Below are 25,615 nucleotides of genomic sequence, written 5' to 3'. Positions count from 1 at the left end.
GTTAAAGCATATGCATGGACAGACTAAAATGAAGTGCCCAAACCATCATTGCTCCATATATCTCATGTAGCTTACGCCATTAAATATTCTCTTTTAACTTTGACAACTTGATCAATAAGAGAGCAAGACAGCAATAAGAAAAGGATTTTTATATACGAAAACCATGAATACCATTACCTATGAAAGGGTTGCCTTCTATGAGGTAAAGCAGTGTGTAACCAGAGCCATGAGACATAAATGGGCACTGACAATTATAAATTAGCAAGTAGGTAAAACACAGGAAGGTGGGTTGTTTGCTATTTTGCCCACTGCAATTCCATTGTTCTGAAGGAGTAACTTATAGCGTCCATTGTCCATTTAGGTTTAAGTGGAAGTTTACTTACATAGGCGGTAGGGCCTTCTTGATTACTGGCATCTAGAGAAGCTCCCAATCACATTCATTATTGCCATGAGGTGGCAATTTCTTTATGTCTGCTTCAATTGTAAATACAAGCACCAAACTTTCTGCACTTTCTTGGTTTGATTCGACTTCCAAGTCTCCATGTTGCACTGCAAGCCGCTCATACTCCTGCTTCCTTGCTGACCTCTTTGAAGAGAAAGCCTTCTGAATCTTTTTCTACAAGAACAGATCCTGTCAATGATTACGACAAGTATGTATGTATATATAGATATAGGTATATATATATATATATATATATATATATATACACACACACACACAGTCAGTCTCAAATGAGGGAGTCCTTATTTTAGTTAAAATGCGGACCTCCTCATTTCTCCCATTTTCCGATCGAATTTTGATGATCCGAGCCGCTCAATGTGTTCAGAACGTGATTTTAAGGGTACCCGTTAGAAATCGGCAAAAAAAATGACCGGGAAGGGCTTCATCCGAGCAGTTTTTGTTTGAACCGTTCGATAAAAAAAAACAAAAACTGCTCGGATGAAGCCTTTTCAGGTCATTTTTTTTGCTGATTTCTCGCGGGTACCCTTAAAATCACGTTCTAAACACATTGAGCGGCTTGGATCATCGAAATTCTATCGGGAAAGGGAGGTCCTTATTTTATTAAGTTAAGGTGGTCCTTAGGAGAAGGGGACTCTATATATAGAGTTAGGTTCCGGTGAGGGATCCCTCATTTTATTAAAATGCGGGACTCCCCTTCCCGATTGAATTTCGATGATTCGAGCCGCTCAAAGTGATCAGAACGTGATTTTAAAGGTCCTCGTGTGAAATCAGCAAAAAAAATGACCGGGAAAGGCTTCATCCGAGCAGTTTTCATTGAACGGTTCAAAAAAAACTGCTCGGATGACACCCTTCCCGGTCATTTTTTTTGCTGATTTCTCGCGGGGACCCTTAAAATTACGTTCTGCACACATTGAACGGTTCGGATTTTCAAAATTTGATCGGGAAATGAAAGTCCCTCATTTTAACAAAATGAGGGATCCCTCACTTGAAAATTCCTCCTCTATATATATATATATATATATGAATGTAGAGAGAGAGAGAGAGAGAGATAGAGAGAGTACCTTGTATGACCTAGGCTTATCTTTCCTTTGAGTGGCAGGACAAATTTCTTGTGTGTCCACCAATACACAGGTTTCCTCTAGCATTGACCTGTCCAACTGTTCATTAGAAGTTCCAAGCCCCGCCTCCACTGGTACATTCCTGTAATCATTTCCATCCAACTTACAGGCACCTGGTATCCATCAAGAGATTGCCGTCATTTGATAGACTAAAATTAACAATAGGCAACATCACAAAGAAGCAACATTAAGACGAGTAGCTTCTATAGCACGGAGAGAGTTATGATTTTCCAGAAGATCAGTCAACAAAACAAAAACCTAGTCGCCAATTTATAAGGAAATCCTCCAAAAACCTTAAAATCATCATTTGGGAAGACAAGGCGAATGTTTATCTTACCATTCCAACACTAAAACAAAAGAAACCTAGTTCAACACTGATGTTGAACCAGTACCGTACATGGTATTAGTAAGACAGTCAACGACATCAAGATCAAATCAGTGGCCCAATCTTTCTTTACAATAGGAATCCAGGAAATTATTCAGGAAAAATCAAACCAACATTCTTTGCGACTAAGGAAGAAGAATAACTTGGAATCACATACTCTTAATATCGTGGAGGGGCGTCAGAGTTGGGAAGAGTAGACAGCATGTTTGGGCTATGGTTCCTCTTTGCTTGATGTGGATTATCTGGCGAGAGAGAAATTCGAGATGTTTTGAAGGAATTGAAAATTCGTTGGTTAGACGTAAAAGTTTTTTTGGTGAATAGCTTGTATAGCTAGGAGAAAAGAGAGTGTAATCCTTCTCTCGATCAGTTTTTAGATTGGTTTGTTCTTTTCAATTCACACGGTGGTGTATAGGGCCTTTTTGTCTACGGCCTCTTTTTGTATATGGACGGCATTCCCTTAATGCCTAGTTGCTAATACAATCATTTACTTATAAAAAAAAAAGAGAAAGCATTGAGTACTTCAAAAACTTTTTGTTGGCCTTTGTTAAAGCATCCAACTCAAACCGTCAAAGCTTGTTTACTAGTTTTGGAGGTGATAATTAACCAATGTAGAACAAGCTCTAACACTTCGGCACATGTGTGACCCCCTAACTCGCACGTGGAGAGGTAAACACATAACCCATAACATGGACATCACAACGAAACAAGGTGCACTAAAGGAAAACACAGAAGGGTGTGGGTATACGATATATCTTGCAACCGAATGCACATTCTCCAAGAACCCCGCCGGTGACCATCTCCTGAAGGAGCAAGGCCTCCTCCACAAGATTCACCTCCGGGAGAAGCATCCCTCCTCCACAAGGTTCACCCCAGGAGGAGCATGCCTCCTCCACAACGTTCACCTCCAGAAAGAGCATGCCTCATCCACAAGATTCACCTCCGGGAAGAGCATGCCTCCTCCACAAAGCTCAACCCCAGGAGGAGCATGCCTCCTCCGCAGAGTTCAACCCCAGGAGGAGCATGCCTCCTCCCTAAGGTTCACCTCCAGGAGGAGCATCCCTCCTTCACAAGTTCACCCCCAGGAGGAGCATGCCTCCTCCGCAAGATTCAGCTCCAGGAGGAGCATGCGCTTTCCATAAAGTTCACCTCCCGGAGGAGCATGCGCCCTCTATAAAGTTCACCTCCAGGAGGAGCATGCGCCCTCCATAAAGTTCACCTCCAGGAGGAGCATGCCTCCTCCACAAAGATTGTCCCTAGGAGGAGCATGCCTCCTCCACGATATCCACGATTAGGAGGAACGGGCCTCCTCCACAGTGTTCACCTCCGGGAGGAGCAAGGCCTCTTCCACAAACCTTGCCTCCGCCGAAGCAAGCTTCCTCCACGAACTCCACCCCCGGGGGAGCAAGGCCTCCTCCAAGAACTCTCCACCCGCGGAGGAGTGAGGTCACCTCTGGGCACCTCACTTCCTACTTAACATTTTGAAGACTCCACGAATACTTAAAGGCGACTCTATACACCATCCTAGGCCGGGAGCAGGGCCTAGGTACCTCGCTCGGGACCTAAGGAGGAATGTGGTTTGGAGGCTAGAGCAAGGGGTTTGTCAAGGAGGACGAGCTTGCCTCCGGCGAGCTCTAACTTGACCGGTCCTAGAGAGAGAGGGGGCATTGACCGCTATCTAACATCTCGGAAGAAGTATCATACCTACCGCCTGGCGCCTCGGAGCCCGTATCATACCTCGCCTGACTCGGCAGATGATGCGGGTCTCCATGTATCACCAAAATAGCCTCTGCCAGTTCCTCGGTGACGGGCTCCGATGCCTGACTTGGGGCTACAAGAGGAAAGGAGGTCAACCTCCACTCTGTCCACCAATGGGGAGGAGCCTTACACCTGGCTCTCCCCCATCTCCAAGGCTCATATAAAAGACAAGCATTCAAGACACACAACTAACACACACCTACTCTCCACTGCCATCCCTCTCTCTCTCTAAGTCCGCCCCGAGCTCTCTCCTCCTCCACCTCTGGTGGTTCCCGAGCACCATCGTAGCAACCGCCGTATACCCGGAGGGTGACCTCAGGTACTTTTCCCGCTCCTACCTCCCACAAAGGGCAATCACACTAGAGAATCTTTTCTAAAAGCCTACCTCTGAACATTTAATAGCCTTGTTCGACAAACTGAATTTAGGTAATGGATTCCATTTCACACTGATAGAACTGCTATAAACATAAGTACCCTAGCAATCCTAGGAGCAGCAGTAGCAAGTGTAGTAACTCCTCCCCCACTGAAGTTCAACATTATGAACAGGTAAAAAACTTACAAGTTTTTTTCACTTTCTATCGTTTTAGGATTACTGTAAGCTCGATTACAAATTAGAAGCCTTACTACTAGTTACTTCCATTAACGACCAAAAATTAACCAAGTGAGAATCTGGTAAGCAGAAGTGGATTGAGTTAGCTTGAGGAATAATTTTCGTCCTGTTTACCAGCTAGATACAAAGTTTTCCTCATTAGTCATCTACCCTATCTTGCCCCGAAAAATATAGCAACGCAACATCCTTCAAACTCACTGTCCCAATTTCATTAACAAAAGAGAGAAGTATCATATGATGAATATATATTTTATAGACTACCATACCTGCAGGGGACAAACGGTCATCACTAGCTTTTTCAAAGTACTGCCGATCTTCACTAATGCCTGATCCAACTGGAGAAACCACTCCACTATTAGCACATGCGCCTGCTGTTGCCAAAAGCACAAAGTTATCATACAGCAGCTGAAGTGTCTAAAAACAAAATTTATATGGATGGAAATACGCACCATTTAGTTCTGCCGCTAACAAGTCAGGCCCACCGTTCAAGGTAGTACATCTCAGCTTTGTTTGATTATTCGCCGCAGATTCAACCGGTAACATCATACTGGGTGTTGAGGTATCAATTGTATCACCTCCTGTAGACACAGCTGACGAGCCAGAAACATTTGTATGAGATTTCGCTCCAATAGAAGGACATCCTGTACCATCAACTGCAGCTGGGCTGGATAGCATAGCAATCTGGCCACACATTACTCCATGATTCTTTGTTTTTCCACAATTCAATGACACCTTGCTCGTATCTTTTGACATGGGAGTGGTCGACCTTGGAATTTCTGATGGCATATGATTGTACTTTCTAGATTTCCTTTTATAAGCACCTATGCGCTCATTTTGTTCCAAACACAGCTCCAACCCCGTTCCCTTGACTGGGCCCATTGAGTATGGTGGCTGCATACGATTGACATCGTGAAGACCACTGAAAGATGAGCTATAATCTGTATTCAGACCAGAAATCACATTTGAGTCCTCGGAACCTTTCTTATCTGGCTTTATAGAATCTTTCTTGATGCTGGCTTTTGACTTCTTATAGACCCCAAAATCAGCATATGGGTTCAGAGACAAATCTGCAGCAGCTAATTTCACAGGATCTATGGAAGATGGAAGAAGCAAATCCTCCATGACATCTGAGTAGAACTTTTTGACACTAGAACCTACCGTCTGCGCCTGATTTTCAACAAATTTAACTGTGTCCTGCCCAAATCATCAGTTTTGAAAAAAAAACTGCATGTTAGAAAGAGCAGCGTGTCTAGTAGAGAATGAGATTGCAACTGCTAACAACCACATAATAAAATGGGCATCACGAGGAAAATACTCTAATCAGAGACGACTTTTTTTGCACAAAGATTAATATTTACCAGTTGCTGGGGAAAAAGGAAACAGATGGTAAAGAAGGACGATCTCAATAGTCATATTAGGATTCATGTCATAATATAACTATTGAGATGAAAAAACATAATCGTAATCACAAGAGATTTGCGGGACTTTGCTGACAATAACTGAGCTGTAATTATACTATTGGGCAAAGTCCACTTTGACCCCCTGTGGTTATCGCCATGTGCGGATACCCACCTCATGGTTCAAAACTGACCGCATAACCTACCTGTGGTTTTGAAAATGTGCGGATAGACCCCCTACCGTCATGTTTTCCATCCATATTAATGGACACAACATTAAAAGACCTATATACCCTCATCATGTCCCTTGATTCTTCTTCTTTTTTAAATCTAACCAAACCATCCCCTATACCAAAAATTGAATCCAAACCGTTGATATTGTAAATTTTGACGAGTACTACATCTATGCCAAAATTCAAGTCAATCAAAAAATGAAAAGCTCATGGTCAAATCGATTTTGTTATGAAATTAAAATTTCACATTTGAATTTACTAAAAATTAGATCACTGGGTTATTGATGCCTGATTAAGATGATTTTTTTACAGAGATACTCTATTCTTTATTTAATACATTATGAATAACTCAGATTACATTTTAGAGGTGTGTGAGATACACCTCCATTAATATAGATGGAAAACATGACGGCAGGGGGTATATCCGCACATTTTCAAAATCACAGGTAGTTTATGTGGTCAGTTTTGAATCATGAGGGGGGGTATCCGCACATGGCGATAACGGGGGTGAAAGTGGACTTTGCCCTATACTATTCCTACCAAATAACAAACAAGAGGAAAATTATACTTGCACAAATGCTTGATGAAGCTTCCTAAATATCACAACACAACACGACATGACACAGAGACAACATGGACACCCGGCACGTCAATGTTCATGTAAACTGCAAGGCCCAACATGCCTGGGACATGTTAAACTTTCACATTTTTAAATCATACTAACAATTAACACAGTGTCCATAATTTTTAGATTAAAATTCTAAATATTTGACAACTTAAACACCGAGATATCCTTCACCGCAACTGTATTCTCAAGAACGCAAAAAATGCAAAAAATTTAATGAACATGACAAATTCATGTAAGAGTACATAAGTTAAGTTCAGGACAACGCACAACATTATTACTATGAAGAGATTGACCACATGTGATGGGACATGAAGCGTTGACGAATTGTCATTGGTAAAGTTTCTGACATTTGAATGTTGTTCACCATTAAGACGCATTGAAACGTGTTGGGCACAGTCCTAAACGTGACGTGTGTTTGATGAGCTCAGGCATGTCCAACATGACACGCCTCCTCCATAGAAGTTTGTGGTCCTTAGCAGCTGAGTATGCATTTTGAGAGTCCAAGAAAATTGAGTGTTCTGGAGTTTCATTACAGCTAAAAGGGGCCTGGATGGAGCCCAACCATATGGTGAAGGTCAAGGCCAGATTATCAGAAGTGATGGGAAAAGACCATAGGTTTACCTGACACACAGCTTCTTCCAGCTCCAAGCACATAGCTTCAAACTTTTGATATACATTTCCCACCCAGGTTATACCTTTAGAATCCATAATGAACATATATTGATTTTGCTGGCAAATGTACCAATTGATTACTCGTCTGCTGCAAAATTCAAATGGAACTCCATTAGGGTTGCATGAATGGAAATGGACAAATCTAAGTTCACTCAACAATGATGTCCTAAGTTCCTACCACAACAAATATAAGTTAAGAACGACACAGCCAAAAAAAGAAAAGCCCAAGTTTTAGAGAAGGGATAGACACTCCAAAAAATTATAAACAAGACAAAGCAACCGTTCGCACCTGATAAACTTAAGCAAAGAACCCACACAACACCACACGAAGACAGGAAACACACATATTAGTTCAAGCAAGATATATGTATCGCTATATGCCATCACATAACTCACTGGTCAGCTTCTTAAAAGAAAGGGAACAAGCAACCACCTGCATAAGTAACCTGTAGAAAACCCTAAATGTTGAACCAAATGAAAACAATGCAGTCAAAAAACCAAAGAGATGTTTTGTCAGCAGCAACTTTTGGCATCTTAAACAGATATGAGATAACAATTCTGTGTCATAGACTCATAGCAGCGCCATTAGCTATATAACCATAGAGGACCTCGAAGAATTTCAGCTAGAAAATCTTCCAGCTCATGGATTAATTAAAAAAATGGGGCACACAAGAAAAGAAAAGAATGAAATGACATCTGAAGTTATAATCTTGGGGCAGTATCAAATCAAACAAACACTTCATTTTCCTTTTTTTACATGGATCGACACTTCCTTTTCCTTTCATTAGCTGAGGTAACAAAGGCAACAAATGAAGTGCTGCCTCTACAGAGAAAAGAACAGAAAATAAGTAAAAAAGAGCCTGTACAACAATTCAAGGACCTAAGATCTGGAAAAAAAAAAAGAAAAAGTGAGAAGCTTTTATGGGTCAGTCTAGACGTCTCCTGAAATCCATATATACGAAAGGCTCCTATAATGTGAACATGCTTCCATATTCCAAAGTCTAAACACTTGATGATTGTTTCCAGGCCAAATGGATAAGATTATCAAAATAGGGGCTTGCATTCCATGTCTTTTACTCTCCTGTAGCTCCAAGCCAACTACAGGGACTCTCTCTCTCCCCCCTGTGCAGATCGTTGATCCTTGCTATATCCCCTTGTGCCGGCATCCACTCAAACATCAAGCATTGAAATTTCTTTCCAAGGAAAACAAAGATATCCGGGCACCACCTAGTATATGTAAGAGCTCTAACCTCAAAAATCCTCAAAAAATCCCAACTAGATCATGCAACCCAATGTGACTCATCCGCAATTATGCTCAATTTAATAGAAGTGTCTAAAATCTCCAATGTCATATAATTCTGAAACCTGAAGCTTTCTTTTACAGAAGAAATTCCAAATATGCCGCAACTCCCATGCCTAAGATAATCAGGTGCTGCAGGAACCTTTGCCACAGTTTATGTTCAGGGCTGGAAACACCCTTTTAATTTCTTGCTCGCACACTACTAACTGAAAACTCATTTTTGTGCTTTTACGTCTCACGATCACAAACCAAACGTCATTGAAAAATCCTCCCATTGGTGAGGGACAATGAATTTTGTGAGGCGTAGTTCCTTGGACTATAGACAAATGGAACTTACTTGATCGGGTAGCATTATAGGTCTAGCATACCACATCGTCCCAAATGGTAATGTGATCGCCGTGGTAAATACATGAGACCTCGCTCGCCCCAATTGGTGCCCCAAGAGTTCCTGACAACTTTTCCTTTCTTGAACAGGCATATTAGACTAGACGTATTGTAAAACCACTCATCTTCTTTTTTGACCGCTTGGCATATAGATACCCTAAGATAAGGTTATACAAATCAAAATACAATGCGAAAAATTCTAAATTTGGAATTGTTGTGATAGTTTATGGGGTAAATTTCAAAGACACCCCTTGTACTTTGCCCATTTTTCAACTACACACCCTCCACTTTATTTTTAAACACTCACACCCCTTGTACTCTAGACTAGTTTGGAACTGTTAACAATTCCGTCAAATATAACGAAAAAGCAGTTAAAGGAGTGTTGACAGGAAATTTTCCTCCTAAAATAAGACCAATTTGCCCTTGAGCCCTTTAGAGCATCTCTAACGGCCTCAATCTCTTCACCGCCACCACCATCCTGCCATCTCCCGCACCGTCACCCCTCAACCTTCATAGAAACCACCACCATCCATCATACCCACCTCTACGTGTAGCAAAATAGAAAAGAGAATGCTTTTGTGCGTGCTGTGTACCAAGAACAAACAGGCATATCATACTCACACCATTATACCCAATCAAAACCTTTCTCCAAAATCATACCCCAAATTGCAAACGCATAGTTACGCACCAACCAAATCATAAATCTCCTCTCTCGCTCTCTCTCTCTCTCTCTCTCTCTCTCTCTCTCGCTCTCTCTCTCTCTCTCTCACACACACACACACACACACACACACAAATACTCCAATCAAATTGTATTCGAAAGACACTACATATCACAGATCCATAAACCAAATTGAAAACCAAAAAATCCACAAACTGAAATGAAAACCCACAAATCCACAAATTGAAAACCCCGCCGGAATCCGTCCAATTTGTAATTCAATGTAACTTTACCGCATGTACAATACTACAACTGTAGGAGAGGGCTTTCCATTCCATGTCTCTGTTTTTCCTTTGCACTTTGTCCACTAATTCTGACGGTATGAAGACATCATTTATGTTTCTATTCGAAAGCTCTAGAAGAAACTCTGTTGGGTTCATCGTTATGAGTCGGGATCGAATTCTTCATACACTTCAATTAGTCCCTGTGTTTTCTTCTTGTAGAGAGAGAGAGAGAGAGAGAGAGAGAGAGAGAGAGAGAGAGAGAGAGAGAGAGAGAGAGAGATTGGAGTCATAATTTTGGAAGAAAAGAGTGATAATTTGATTTGGGTTTGGTAAAATCATAAATTTTGTTTTCTCTGTTGATTGATTTTGATTTGGGATTTCTGAGATTTCTAGTCCTGAGATTAGGGCAAAATGGAAAAAAAAAAAAAAAAAAAAGGAGAGGAGGGTCAAGGTTTTTTCTCTTCTTCTTTCCTTTTTTTTTATAATAAGAGTGGGTATTTGAGTCTTTTCGTTACTTTTGACGGAATTCCTAATAGTTCCAATCTAGTCTAAAGTACAAGGGGTGCGGGTGTTTAAAAATGAAGTAGAGGGGGTGTAGTTAAAAAATGGGCAAAGTACAAGGGGTGTCTCTGAAATTTACCCTAGTTTATGTTATGCTTACCTTTGTATAGTTAATAGAGGGTGCATGAATTAACATCTGGACAACCATACAACCATTGGCTGATGGTAGACAGCTCCTTCTAGTAGGTCTTCCCTACCACTCGGTACTGAGCCGTTTCCATCAGTGCTCAATACACGTCTCTGATGCTTTATTTATGAATAGCAAATAAGTTACTAAGTTTTTAATAATATGCAACCAAAGGAAAATAGCTTGAAGGGTGACAGAATACCTGAGTGAGGAACTGAGCGACTTGTGGATACCCCTGTAGGGATAATCCTTCTCCAACGAAATCTTGTATCTAGCCGCCCACTGTACAGCCGTAAAGCTAGAACCCAACCCCCCAAGAAACATTTGTTCATTCTTTCAAAATTCGTTTGGTTTCACTAGGTTATTGTAACGCCCTGAGCAGGCCACTGGCCCAATACCTTGATTTTGATCCACAAGCCACACCACATGGCCCAAAAGCTTAAGCACAAGGTACTAGTAGTAGCCCACAAGGTTTGTTATATGCCCAAGATCATCTATGTAGACTTCCGATGTGGGACGAGGTGTTACAATCTCCCCAACTTTATAGCCTCGCGCCCTCGAGAGGGGTTGAGTATTATAATCACCAATACAAATCAAACCAACAACCAAATCAAACCAAACTCCAAGGCCCACATGGTCGTGCACATGGATGGCTTTGATACCACCTGTAACGCCCCGAGCAGACCACTGGCCCAATACCTTAATTTTGATCTACAAGCCACACCACATGGCCCAAAAGCTCAAGCACAAGGTACTAGTAGTAGCCCACAAGGTTTGTTATATGCCCAAGATCATCCATGTAGACTTCCGATGTGGGACGGGGTGTTACAGTTATATTTGGCATTGTAGTCGATCAACTCCTGGGGCTGGGGCAAGTGCATGAGAGATTCTTTAGACACCAACTTGTGGACAGCTTCAAGAGCTGCACAAGTTTGAAAAGGCCATCAATTGTCTGGAAAAAAAAAAATTGTATGAATACAATTATTTAAACTCAATACGTAACTTCAAATATTAGTATTTGCCTTGAAGAAGTTTGTCACTTATTGTAAACCATTTCATCTCTTATGGGATTCATTATGGTCGTAACCTACCAAACTTCATCTCTTACGACTATAATGAACCCCGTAAGAGATGAAACGGATTACAGTAAGTGACAAACTTCTTCAAGGCTAGTACTAATATTTGAACCTACGTATTCAGTTTAAATAAATGTATTCATACAAAAAAAAATTCCCAAACAATTGCTGGGCTTTTCAAACTTGTGTAGCTCTTGAAGTAAATAATCTCTCGTGCACTAGCCCCAAGGGTTGATCGACTGCAATGCCGGATATAACCTAGCGAAACCAAGCGAATTTCGAAAGAATGAACAAATGTTTCTAGAAAGGGGAGGTTCTAGCTTTACGGCTGTACAATGGGCGGGTAGATACAGGATTTCGTTGGAGAAGGATTATCCCTATAGGGGTAATCCACAAGTCGCTCAGTTCTCACTCCGGTATTCTATCACCCTTCAAGTTGTTTTCCTTTGGTTGCATATTATTAAAAACTTAGTAACTTATTTGTTGTTCATAAATAAAGCATATGAGACGTGTATTGAGCGTTGATGGCTACGGCGAGGTACCGAACAGTAGAGAAGACCTAGGAAGACCTACCAGAAGAAGCTGCCTATCATCAGCTAGCTAGTGGTTGTTTGGATGTTAATTCATGCACCCTCCTTTGTTAACTATACAAAGGTAAGCATAACATAAACTATCACAAGTCACAACAATTCCAAATTTAAAAATTTTCACATTGTATTCTGATTTGTATAATTATCTTAGCGTATCTATATGCCACCGCCACGACAAGTGGTCAAAAAGGAAGATGAGTGGTTTTACCATACGGGGTTGCTAGTCTGATACCTGTTCAAGAAAGAAAAAACTATCTGGATTGTCAGAAACTCTTCGGGCCCAAACTGGGGCGAGCAAGGTCACATATATTTACCACGGCGATCACATTACCATTTGGGACCATGTGGTATACTAGACCTACAATGCTACCCGATCAAGTAAGTTCCCTTTGTCTATAGTCCAAGAAACTACGTCTCACAAAATTCTTTGTCCCTCACCAACTAGACCAACTCTATAGTTGGTACCTTGTTCTAGCACCATTGAATACTGGGAAACATATCACTGTGTTTGGTTTCCAGTTTTGAGATAAAAAAATTCTATAGGTTTGCGTATTTTTTCGTCTTTAGTAAATTTTTTTAACATTTTAACAAACTCTTTTACTTTTTTAATAGAGGTACGCTATGTGCATTCAAAAAGTATAAAATAAGTAAAAAATTTGACAAAAAATCACTAAAGACGAAAAAACACGGATGACGAAACAGTCAAAATTTTTGGATAGATTATTTCTGAGAGGAGAACTAAACAAAGTGAATAGCTTTGTTCTTCAATGCTAAGTCCTTCAACACAAAAGGAAATGATACTTGGCTTGTCATCCCCTTAAAGATTAATATTTTGCATTCAAGTTCACACAACTCTCCTAAACTCGAATCTCTTTCAAAAGCATTCCACCGTGACCATTAACTGAGAGATTTAAGCTTAAGGCTTCAAATTCCAAGTCCTCCCCCTATAGGAATGCACACTCACAGTCTAAAACCCATTTTAACTGGACTCTTGTAATTCTCCAGTGCTCTTGTGTGATGCGTCCACTAGCCATGATAAGGGCAAGGGCCTGTAATATTTGTCCGGACCCTATACCCACGTTAGAAACTTGCAATCTAAAGTCTTTCCACGTCAAAATAAAAAAAAATTGTTACACCTCTGATAGTGTTATAGGGCTTATCCTACATTGATTTAATTATCACCTCCGAAACTATTATATGCGCTCGGCGGTCTCTCTAATCATTTCGAATTAGTTTTGAGTTAATTGCTTTAACTTAACATAAGAGTTAGGATTCCGGAGGTGTTCGAACAAAACTCTCCAGATTGCTTAAGCACACCTTATTTCGTCGTGCTCCCTACATGATGAATCCTTTCTTTACCTCTTCACAACCACGGGTAATCAAGGTTCGCATGTGCGCGGAAGCATTAGAGGTTGTCCCTATTGGTTAATTCGACCTCCAAATACGAGTCTGGATGGCCACTCCACTCATTAGTGGTTTTTTTGTTGGATACTTCAACAGACAATACCAAAAAGATTCTAGCTGCAATGCATGTATGGTTGGTATGATACCACTGATAAGCACACAATAATGTAATAATTGTAGGCTTAAGGCCTCCGTTAAATAACATTCACGTAGGTAATTGCACGTTTTTACCCGATATTGCACGTAAGGTTGTTTTCTAAGTGTTTCAGGTAACTTGAAGTAAATAATGCAAGATGTTTATACCAACATAGTAAGGAAGGAGATAAGCATTTCCAATGTGGTGGTGTAAAACGAAGGGTTGAAGTAATTAAAGATGCTGGTTCTGTCTTTGTTGAAGACAGCACGGCAATGGGCAATCGCCAAACAAGATCAAAAAAGCTATATCACACATCAAGTATATCACCAAGAACCATTGTGCCAAGTTTGATTGATATGGTGCTAGAGTATAGGCTTGGACGGACCAACCAGGTCGCGGAGCTATTCCATGAGTTTTAATAGCTCCTGGAAGTGTCCAAGGTTCAAGGGGCCAAGGGAATACCATGCCAAGTCCCAAAGTGGAGTTAGAGAAGTTCAAAGTGTCCAAAAAAAGGTTCAACCGGTCAAAATAGGGCAAAAACAGCAAATCTGGATGTGCAGGCCGTTGTACCGGTACATAAACAGGTTGTACCAGTACAGAACCACTTCAGAGGCGCCTGTTTTGGGGATACTGGTACAGCACCACTTTGCACAGGTACAATGCCTCCAGAACTGCCAATTTTGACCAAGTCTTCCATGTCTTGTGTGGTTGGTTTAGGGGTCTATATAAGGACAAAATTCTTTAGCTAACTATCATTCCCAGCTCTCCACTCTCTCTCTACCTTCCTAGCTCTCCTTGGTAATTTAACTTAAAGTTTCCTTAATTCTTGGAGCTTTCTAGCCTAGATCTCTTGAAAGGTAATTGGTATTTGTTGTTTTCTCCTAGTTTAAAGTTGTAAGGATTCTAGTATTGAATAAGATTGTGCTTTTGTAATTTTCATTTGGATTTTCATATTCTTAGTAAGTTCAATTTTTAGTTTAAACGCCTAAAACGTAAAGATTGAGGTTTGGTTGTGAGTCCTTGCAAACTAATCAGTTGTTTCTCACACAGAACGCGAATCTAAAATTAGTCATAGTTGTGGATTCCTTTCAGATTGAAGGTATGAGGGTCTTTGGCCAGCTCTGCCGTATATATCCCCTCGGTTCACTCTAGGTCTAGGACCAATCTTTCTTAATCACTTAAAAATTAGTTATGTTTCAAGTAGTGTTAAACCTTTCCTTAGCAAGTTTTTCGTTAAGGGAGGAATAGTTGTTATAGGCTCGGCCTAGGGTGAATATTGCTTTATGACCTAAGTGGTCCAATGATTCTCACACCCAGATATCAAAGTGAGTTTGTGTATGATCCGAGTTCGTAGCTAATCGATTTTCAAACTCAAGGTTGTTATGTTTTTTTTGTGTGTTGACAATCACTTTGGCACACATAATACTTAAATCGATGTCATTTTGAGGGGTTTGTAATTATCGATTCTAAAACTCAAAGTTATGTTTTTTATTATGTGTCAACAATCACCTTGGCACATGTAATGCTTAAATCGATCTCACTTTGAGGGTTAACAAACTTCTAATTTAACCAGCATCATATCAAACACTGCTAGAGTTAAAAGTGATCTTCAATGAAATATCTTTAAATTGAGCGCATAATTACCTTGTAGCTCAAGTGAGTAATCCGTGACACTATTGGATTTTTTTCGCTATAAGTGGTACAAACCCTTAGTTTGAGCCTTTTGGTAAAATACTTGCAAATTGTAGCTTTAGCTAGAGTTCGGAAGTCATTACCAAATATCCAACACTCAAAAGGTTTGCTACCTATAGCTAAAACCCCTATAGCCCGATAAAGACTGTCACTCCCGAAAAACCGCTCCTTGTGGATCGATCTCGGACTTCCTGAGTTATAATGCAACCGACAACCAAGGCCCTATGCTTTGGGCTATTCACTCAGAATTGCAAGGTAAAGTTGCAAGCAACCACCTCTCAAAACAAGTGCCAAGTAAACTACTCAGAAATCTTGACCTTGCCCACAAAACACACGATATCTTAGTGTTTTCAGCCATTTCATTGGTGATGCGTTGAGGCATCTAGCAGTGCCACAATAATAATCAGAGGGAAGTTTCTTTGATCACCTGTAGATGATCAACAAATTCACAAGGTAAAAATGGAAAGCGCTTCCTAAAGCATTCTTTCCTTTTCAGAGAACTTCTGTCAAAAGTTTGGAATATCTTTAGATGCTTTGCATATCCTAAGGTTTCAAAAGTTCCTTTTTTTTCCCCTCAAACTACAGTTCTTCCAAATTGCTCGCCAAAAGTATACCAAACCCATCAAAGAAAACTTCACTGAATGCAATCTAACAGCAACATAAGCCGCCGTAGCAAAAACAATAATAAAAAAAAGGAATAACAAAGACCACCAATTAATAGCAACCACACGATCGAATATACAGTTCTATCCACAGAAGTCTCTACCACTCTCAAGTTTCATCGAAGCAAAAAATAAATAATAAAAAAAAATTAAAAAGCAAAAAATAAATTAAAAAATCCCCATGATAATGGATTAACGTATAAATTGTACACAGATTATAACATATATACACAGAACCATACGAGGAAGTGCTGCAAAAGTTGAAGCAATTGAACTTACACGAGGTAAAATTGAGAACCCAGAATCGAATACTGTCGGGAACTAACGACTAACCTGAAACGCCGGCTTGACAACACCTAACGATTGTTGGGGGGAGAGAGAAAGATACCAGAGAATGATTTTTGGAGAGAGAGAGAGAGAGAGAGAGAGAGAGAGAGGGAGGGAGAGATTGTGTTGAGTAGGAGAGATAGAAACGTAGAGACGGAATCCACCTTGGTTTCTTCCAGCATCTTTGCTTGACACGTGTTAAAGAGTAGACGTAGGGAAGTCTCGAAAATACAGGGTATATTTCACATTTTCACCCCACCCCCTGAGGTTTTCCTTAATTACGATATTCTCTTCATGTATGAGAAATGACAATAAATTGTATGCAGTTTCAATGTTCATTTTACCAACACTCTAAATAACAACTGTTTGACTAAACACGTGATGAAATCAATGCCAAAAGCCGGCTTTTATTGATAAATTTACTCTTTTTTGATAATAAGATAAATGTTTAAAAGCTTTCAATTCTCAATTTTCTTTTTTACCAAAACAATTCTTTCAACAAGTAAAAAATGAAGAATTATAAATAACTATTGTCCATTTTGGTCAAAACAATTCTTTCAATGGGTAAAACAAAGTCATTTTGATTCAAAATAAGTGAGAGTTTATACTTTTTATTGTTAGAAAAGCGTGAATTTGTCAATGTTAGCCCTTTTGGTTGATTGCGTCATATGTTTGATAGAATTTTTATCGATTGGGGTGTCTATGAAATGAAAGTTGAAATTACAGGGAATCTATTATCTTTTCTCATACGGGAATGGGGTTTGTTATTAAAAAAAACCTCAGGGGTGTTGTTGAAATTCACCAAAAATACAAAAGACATGGGTTATTGGGCCGCCATAAGAGTGTTTGATCCAGTAAGACAATCAGCAAGGAAGAAAGTGAACCCCAACCACAAACAAAGTAACGGGCATTTTCGGGGATTGGCCCGCTTCCTAAGTGCCAGCCTATCATCAGAGGAAGCTGAACAATACGTCCAGCTCCTTAAGGAATACTGGGGCATATGTTCCTGGAGTTAACGTTGATATGCCTGGGCTAGACCCTGAAATCGCCGTCCACAGGCTTAATATCAAACCAGATGCTAAGCCCATCAAGCAAGCATCGTTAGGCAAGAATGTAGCCCAGATATGGTGCGGGGCCCTTGTGTTTGGATTCGGCAGGTCCATAAGAGTTGCAGATTAGCCCAAAGAGTTGCAGATTAAAGGTTGGCAATCCGAGGGGATTTGTTGTACAATTTGGCAGCATTGAGTTTCTCTTGGAACATTGGGTGAGGCTACACATCTTTTCTTAAATTGAGTTATATTTAATGTAGTATAAAAAGATATAAATTTCTGAAAAAAACTACTTTGAATTTTTTGGTGTAAGAATTGCACAACTTTTTGTTGTGAGCAGGAGTAAAATTTTGAGGATGGAGTAACGACGAGATATCACTATTCACTAGTGTATATTGATGTACAATTTATTACTCCATCCGTTTCTTATTTTGTGTCCAGTATTTCATTTTGGACTGTCCCTTAATAAGTGTCCATTTTGTAAAGTTAGTGGGTAAAAATTGGTGTATTGTCTATTTTGTCCCTAAAAGTATATTCCATTTTGAAAAGTAAGTGAGTAAAAGTGTAATGATGATGGGTAAGTAAAGAAAGTGGAGGAAAAAGTTGATATGCAAGGTATAATGATGATGTTTTTTTAAGAAGTTGGAGTTACGAAGCAGGACAGTTAAAAAGGGACGTGGGGGCTCTGAAAAAGGGACGCGGGGGCTCTGCTGCCCAATGGGCGCAGCAGCCCCTACCCAGACCACTCAAACGGCAACGTTTGGGTTAAAAAAAAAATACTTACCATCAATTTGCAATCCTATGGAGCAGAAACGTGATTATGACAGCCTTAGAGACAAAATTTGATTATGTCTCTTTAGAATAATATGATCAAAATAATAAGATCTTCACATCCATTTAAACGGATTAAAAATTAGAGTATTTAATTTTTTAACCATATTTTTTAATATATAAAGGGTTTCAAAAAATTAAGTGCTCAAGTTTTCACTCCGTTTGAATCGGTGCAAAGATCTTGTTATTCTTATCATATTATTCTAAAGGGTCGTAATTTATTTTTATCTCTAGGGCTCTCATATTAAGTATATGTTCTTTATTTAGGATCATATGGAGCAGAAATGTGATTATGAGAGCTCTATAATCAAAAATCAATTATGACCTTTTAGAATAATATGATAAAAATAACAAGATCTTTGCACCGATTCAAATGGAGTGAAAACTTGAGCACTTAATTTTTTGAGTCCGTTTATATATTAAAAAATATGGTTAAAAAATTAAGTACTCTAATTTTTAATCCGTTTGAATGGATATGAAGATCTTATTATTCTGATCATATTATTCTAAAAAGACATAATCAAATTTTGTCTCTAAGGCTCTCATAATCACGTTTCTGCTCCATAGGATTGCAAATTGATGGCAAGTTATTTTTTTTTTAACCAAAACGCTGCCGTTTGAGTGGTCTGGGTAGGGGCTGCTGTGCCCTTTGGGCAGCAGAGCCCCCGCGTCCGTTAAAAAGGGACGGAGGGAGTACCAATTATCATCGCATTGTCACTGTTCATGTTATTTCTAAAGTTAAAGCTTTTTGGTAAGTACTCTAGATTTTTACCTGTGTACGAAGTACGAAATATTTCATCTTTTTCAATGTTCAATAGTCTCTCTTGATTTCTAGAATTTAGAGATGTAATATGGTATGCATTATATCTCGGGTTAGGCCTGTCAATGGACCGGATTCGATCCGAAAAATTCTATCCGGATTTGATAATATCAATCCGAAATCCGATAATCCGAATCCGGTAATTCAAATACGGATCTGGATCGGATCGGATTAAATCCGTTATCAATCCGAATCCGACTTTATTTTTTTTTAATTTTTTATATTTTTAAAAAAAAACAGTAAATTTTTAATTTTGAAAAAAAAATGTTTAAGAAGTTGTATTTTTATTTTTACTTTTTATTTTAAATTTTTTTTAAATTTTTTTCGGAAAATATTTTTTTTTGAAATACATATATATTTTTTTGCTAAAATTTTTGAAGTAAAAAAATTTCGGATCGGATTTGGATTTTCAGATCAGATCCGAAGTTTTCGAATTCGGATCCGGATTACCACTATCGGATTCGAGTCTTATCGGATCCGGATCGGATTTGGATCTTATCGGATTCGGATCTGTCGGATCCGGATCGGATCCGGCTCATTGACAGGCCTATCTCGGGTGGCCTTATAAGCCAATTTTGTCTATTCACAAGTTCGTGTCCTCTTCTCTTGGCTCGTCTATCTCTCTATCACCTTCTCACGGTTGTTTATTTCCACTTTGATACCGATTATTTAGTTTGGGCCATACAAGTTCCTTCTTGGGAAGGCGGGTTGGTGCAGTGTCCCTAAAGCGCTGCACCTTGCAGCACTGTCTCGCCGTCCAAAAATGAGATGCAGACCATTGATTTCCCGTTTTGTTTTTTGTTTTTAAATCTAGATCATTGATTGCTGAAATGAACGGATATAATCAAGCACCGCAGGGTCCCAAGGTCCTCCTTGATTCTAAATTTTTTCGAATGTTCCCTATCTCTCAGTCAAATGGAGTTAATTTTATGGTACCATGAAACTTCATGTATGGTAGTATTGGAGTGATAAGACTTTCTTTCCTTCTTTTTTGATGTGAATCAGTGATAGACAATTATTTTAAAATACTTCTCTAAGTCACCCGAGTTTGTTCAAGTCTAACTGGTTGGCTGGCTCAATTTGGTCGATTTGTTTAAGGTTGAATGACCAAATTCATAAAACCATGAATCGTATTAACTAAAACTCTTTCACCTGGTACATCCGTTCTGGAGGCGATTTCAAGATTTTAATTCAGTGGTGACAAAACTTTAAATTTTTTTGGGGTATATTTACCTCTATATAACACATACTACTAATATATATTGGTTGGGCTAATTAGTTAATTCTGTTTGATCAAAAAAAAAAAAAATTAGTCAGTTCTGTTTTGTTGAGTTATATTATCTGCATGTTTACTCTCAAATTTAAGTGAATTTACATTTACTTTGGCTGCGTGTGAATGATTCAATGCAGGTCGACAATCTTAAAGAAAAAATTAAATTATATAATAATACGTAATAATGTAATAACACATTTTTTGAACCTAGGGGGTTTGCTTGAACCCTCTCATGACACAATGGAACCGCGCGCCTGTGCATCCGTTTCTAAATACACCACAATTAATGGCAGGCGTCATGTACTAGCGATCTATATATCATGCACACTAGGTGATGGTTTCAAACCCCACTCACCCCATCCCCAATATCCCTTATTAGATTAGAGTATATTAGATCTCTTGCCTCGTACAAGAAGCTTGATTTTGTTTTCCTACGTTCTGATAGAATTCTAAGAGGTGTAACACTTGAAATAAATCCCACATGATTTTAGAGTGATCGATCACACATAAAACTATAGAGCTTAATTAAACTGCAGATCCACCAATATTCAAATTCAATTCGTGAACAATGCCATATCCTTTTTACTTACAAAATTACGTAAAAAAATAATTTATTTTGTGGTACAAATGGAAGTTTTATTTTTGTTTTTGTTTTTTTTAATGGAAAGTTAAATGGCGAAGAAGCGCAGGGCAACTGGTAGCTCCTTTTAGGCAACTGTTTGGGTTTGATGTTGTTTGGTTGTGGTTCGGCCCGGAGGGAGGGGGGCTGCTGCACCCCATTTTGGGGCCCCATCCCGGTCTTGCTCTGATGATCTGAATCGTTCACTTTGTAAAGCTCGTCGAGTAGAACGACTATGCAAAAAATCAGCTTAATTGGATATCATTAAGTATCTGATCGGAATCTTTTTATCTTAAAAAGAATGCATCCGAAATACTGGATCAAATCCACTCTAACCCATGGACTGAGAGTTATATGGGCTCCGATCAGGTACTTAATGATATCTAATTAAGCTGATTTTTTGCATAGTTGTTCTACTCGACGAGCTCTACAAAGTGAACGATTCAGATCATCGGAACGAGACCGGGGTGGGCCCCAAAATTGGGACAGCAGCCCCCCGCGTCCGGTTGGCCCCAGGCCTTGCCTGCCCCGGCCTTCACTGCCGCCGGCCGGTTCCCGCCGCCGGCCTCTACATTTGGGAGAGGCCGGCTCGGCTTAACGGCGAGGCTGGGCTCCGGTGATTTATGCGGTGATGGTTGCTGGTGTAGTTAGGGTTTTGGGTTTGGTTATGGTGGACCAGCCTAGGTTTGGACCGGATTTAGGCGTTTGGACTTTATTGATTTATCTGAGTGCTGGGTTATGCTGTATTGTTTTATTTTGATTGATCCCTGGTAGACCTTTGGGTGTTTTGGGCTATGCTCATGTGGTGTATTTTCCAACTCTTTGTTGGACGCTCTTCCCCTTTTCTCGTGTTTTAATAAAAATTTCATCTTTTGTCGTTAAAATAAAATAAAAAATAAAAAACTGGTAGCTCCTTTTCATTTTTTTGTATGTTTTTGTTACTTGCTTTTGTTTTCGTCACTTGACAACCAAACGATTTTCGTATCAGTTTAATTTGAAACAACCATCTGTCTTACGTACTGTGAGCAAATTAGATCACAGCGTTGCATTTTCATACCGTTTTATGCATGCATACCGAATTTTGCTTTTCTGTTTTCCCGATCGAATAGAAATTCAACTTCTGGAAAACCGTACCTAGTTGTCATGGCTTAAAAATGGTTCTCCTCCTTTTTATCTTAGGTCAGTATATTGTACTATATGCCAAACATTTAGAGAAAAGGCCTCCCATCGAGCCTAGCTAGTCTCAAAAGGAGGCATTGAATACCAGCCGCTGCACTCCATGCAATTGGAATGCAAATTAAATGCAGCTGAGGAGCTATTTCAGTCCAGAAGCAGGGGGAAAAACTACTTTAAGGAAACCGTTGTAGTTGAACTGATCGATGTGTTGGTATTATGTTCCACTCATCATCGGTCACGCGATAAAAAAGAGATCAAAAAGAGTTTGACGCGCCCGACCATTCTATACTTCTCCCTCCGCGAGGCTAAATATAACCGACGTTGTAGTTTAGATGCTTCAAGGTGTCTGGCCAGGTCAACTTACATTCACCTAATTTCGGAGAACCAATCCAACGTGGGGCCATTTAGACAAGACAAGCACAATCGTCGTACTGTGTACCAATTTCCCCAACCCATAACCCAAAAGGACTAGAATCCATCCCACAGAAAGCACTGTTAGAATGTGGTATATACTTAGGCTCCGTTTGTTTCGATGTAAGATATTTAATTGGAAAAAAAAAATTTCCTATAAGTTGATTTTGCCAAAAAGAAAAGTTTTTGTTTTTATTTTTCAGTGTTTTGGTTGATATTTGCAAACTATTAGCCTAACACTATTATATATTCTAAAACAACAATTACCGATAAACCAGGTGGTGCCGACTAAAAAGCCACTTTGCAATATCTGTCAGCGAGTATCACAATCCGGTAATAATATGCGGTGCTCTATAGCCTTTGGAAAACAACTTATTGAAGTTTTTCCGAAAAGTCATTTAATGTCTCGACTGGAAATATTTTACTGTGCAAAATGCTTCCCCATATTTTGTACTACCAAAAAAAAAAAAATGTAAAAAATTTTACGGGAAAATATTTTACCCCCAAACAAACAGAGGCTTGGCTTCGTTTGTTTCAATGTAAATTATTTTACAATGTTAAATATTTTCCATGTAAAATATTTTTTCAGAAAATAAACTTCAAATTTTTATTTTCCGGTGTTTGGTTGACACTTGAAAATATTTTCAAAAATCAACAAAATCGGGGGGGGGGGGGGGGCCCTTAAACGGTGGAGAGATCTGAAAATATTGAAATTAAACGTGGGTTAGAATTGATGATCGAGGAAACTGAGCAGTGAAAATTGCAGTAGAAGAAAGCGGGTTTATTTTTTGGAAAATAACTTACAGAAGATTTAATGGTAAGCCATTTTTATCCAATTAATGAAAAATGTTTTACATGAGAAATATTTTTCTCATTTTTTAGACAACCAAACACCGAAAAATAGGTAAAATATTTTACGCCCAAACAAATGGAGCCTAAGTGCAAAATTGAGTGCCAAGTAACAGGGCCGGCCCTAGGCATAAGCCCACAAGGTGACCGCCTAGGGCCTCCCATTTTGGGCTCAATAATTAGGCCCCCAAATACTGAATTGTATTAAATATTATACATGCGAATAACTTTTCAACTACGCTAGTATGTCACATTGTGGTGCCTCAACATTTTGGAACTCATCCAAAAATGGTATAAATAGATGCTTCTGGGGTTCGAACTCGCGACCCAATGTGTTATTGAGATAAATCGAACACAAGCTTGTCTTGTTTTTCCTAGCAAACAAAGAATAAATATAAGAAAAATTGAGAGGTCCTATTTTCAAATACCGCCTAGGACACCGAAAATGTCAGGGCTGGGCCTGCCAAGTAATCCCAAATCTCAGAAGATTTGAGTTCCGAAATAACAAGGTAATTGGGAGCCTGCTATCAGGCTATGCTCTCTATCCCAGTGTCCACCGTCCAAGCAAATAGAAACGGCTACTACATCAGTAATGGCGGAGGAAATTAAAATTGATCAGCACCTTGTTACTACTAGTTACATTGCATAGGTTGGGCAAAGCTTCAAGAAAAGTGAGCCCACTACGAGAGAAGAAGTTATTGCGGCATTGTCTTGTCTCACTGCGGCGCCTCTTTTTGTTTCCCGCCAAATAAATGTCGTCCCATGGTGTCAATGGTAGAATAGGGTTGGTGATTGTTAACGTTTGCGTGAAACCAAAACCAAAACCATATAGATGTGGGTGAGGTCTCTTAGGACGGATGATTTTATGACTACCAAGAGTACAGATGAGCACGGAGGAACTTCCATTATTCTCGTTATCGGTAGGATTGTGAGTTAGATTACTGCATGGAGCGTGAGTGATGCTGATCCATCAACTCCAACCGAGGATTTAAAAATTGGCCGATACCGTTGCACCTTGATGTACCGATGGGAGGAAAAATCACATACGTATCTCCTGGTTCCAATTATTGTTTGGTCTATTTTCGATTCATAGACCAATTCACTATTGTTACGGCCAACACTTGATTGTTATGAGTGATTTCCGCCTCAAAAATGATTTTTAAAAATTCACAACCGCAACAACCAATTCCTATTACGTATCGTTCGATACTCTTGACACCTTTACACCTCGACCGCTACCGTTACGTATCCCGATATCGTTATTTAAAACCTTGGCTCCCACCCACAAGCTCTCAGCACTACCAGACAAAGTATATGACAGTAATTTTGTTTTCTCTTAACTAAGTGATCTTCAAACCTGGAGTAAAATCATTTATACAAATGTCACCTCAATGAGAGTACGTGTTATCACACACAACATGAAAACACCAAAAGAAATATCAAACCAACAATGCTACAACCACAAACAAATACACAAATACTTACACACTAACAAAAAGCTCACAAAATGAGTATATGTACGTAAGTGTTTGTGTATGATTATAAAATTATTGATATTGAATAATCATATTATTTGCCAATGATGACATGGCATATGACCTCTCTCTCGAGAAATATCTCGGCGCCTCTACCCATAAAAGGCAAATGTGAACATATTGAACTTTTGCAACTCCATGAATTAATTAGTCACTGTTATGGGCCACTCTAGTAAACACCAATCGGTTTTTCTGCGCTCCGCTTATTATAAATGCATTCTAAAATTTGTCATCTAGTGCTTAAAATTACACACAACAAAGTACAAAAAGACAAAATTTGGATTGCATTTAGAAAAAAAGGTGGGGTGTAAAAATCATTTACTGTGAAAAATATCTCAGCTCTACCCATAAAAGGCAAATGTCATGCAAATGAACTTGTTCAACTTTGGCAACTCACATGGATGGTTTATCAGTTAATCTCTAGTAATAAAAGCCTAGTAATTCGGTGGAGACCCAACAGAAATAACTCTTTAGAAACACACTTTAGTTCACAGAATTTCAGTTTCTAACCTAAATTCAGGAGGAAAGGTTATAAGTTATTTACACAGTTACTCCTACCACTCCCCCCACCGCTCTCAATCTCACCG

At 39.3% G+C, this 25,615-nt stretch overlaps 1 protein-coding gene across 9 annotated transcripts; it reads right to left on the bottom strand.

The window, feature by feature from the left end:
* Positions 1 to 130: 130 nt before the first annotated feature.
* LOC131330135 (uncharacterized) lies at positions 131 to 16,621 on the bottom strand. 9 transcript variants are annotated; one of them, XM_058363617.1, is made up of 7 exons: positions 16,472 to 16,572; positions 10,781 to 11,530; positions 7,211 to 7,349; positions 4,781 to 5,525; positions 4,598 to 4,699; positions 1,525 to 1,694; positions 131 to 616 (listed from the first exon to the last, which is right to left on the bottom strand). In XM_058363617.1, the coding sequence occupies exons 2-7, from the start codon at positions 10,900 to 10,902 to the stop codon at positions 416 to 418; spliced, it is 1,479 nt and encodes a 492-aa protein (XP_058219600.1). In that variant the 5' UTR covers positions 10,903 to 11,530; positions 16,472 to 16,572; the 3' UTR covers positions 131 to 415. The 9 variants fall into 9 exon arrangements, with proteins under 9 accessions (XP_058219600.1, XP_058219603.1, XP_058219608.1 ...); XM_058363620.1 differs by lacking the exon at positions 10,781 to 11,530 and having other exon boundaries at positions 4,598 to 4,702; positions 16,472 to 16,621; XM_058363625.1 differs by lacking the exon at positions 10,781 to 11,530 and having other exon boundaries at positions 7,211 to 7,346; positions 16,472 to 16,602.
* Positions 16,622 to 25,615: the final 8,994 nt, after the last annotated feature.

This window comes from Rhododendron vialii, chromosome 6a (assembly GCF_030253575.1).
Source record: "Rhododendron vialii isolate Sample 1 chromosome 6a, ASM3025357v1".
Classification (NCBI taxonomy): Eukaryota; Viridiplantae; Streptophyta; class Magnoliopsida; order Ericales; family Ericaceae; genus Rhododendron; species Rhododendron vialii.
This window is presented reverse-complemented; position numbering and strand designations above follow the sequence as displayed.

Bases quoted from the DNA above. Each gene is read 5' to 3' on its own strand.
- LOC131330135 (XM_058363616.1), bottom strand. From the start codon at position 10,902: ATGTTTCTTGGGGGGTTGGGTTCTAGCTTTACGGCTGTACAGTGGGCG. The intron at 7,350-10,780 runs GTATTCTGTCAC...TGAATTTTGCAG, and splicing joins TCGCTCAGTTCCTCACTCAG to CAGACGAGTAATCAATTGGT. The intron at 617-1,524 runs GTACTCTCTCTA...CTGTTCTTGTAG, and splicing joins ATAAGCCTAGGTCATACAAG to AAAAAGATTCAGAAGGCTTT.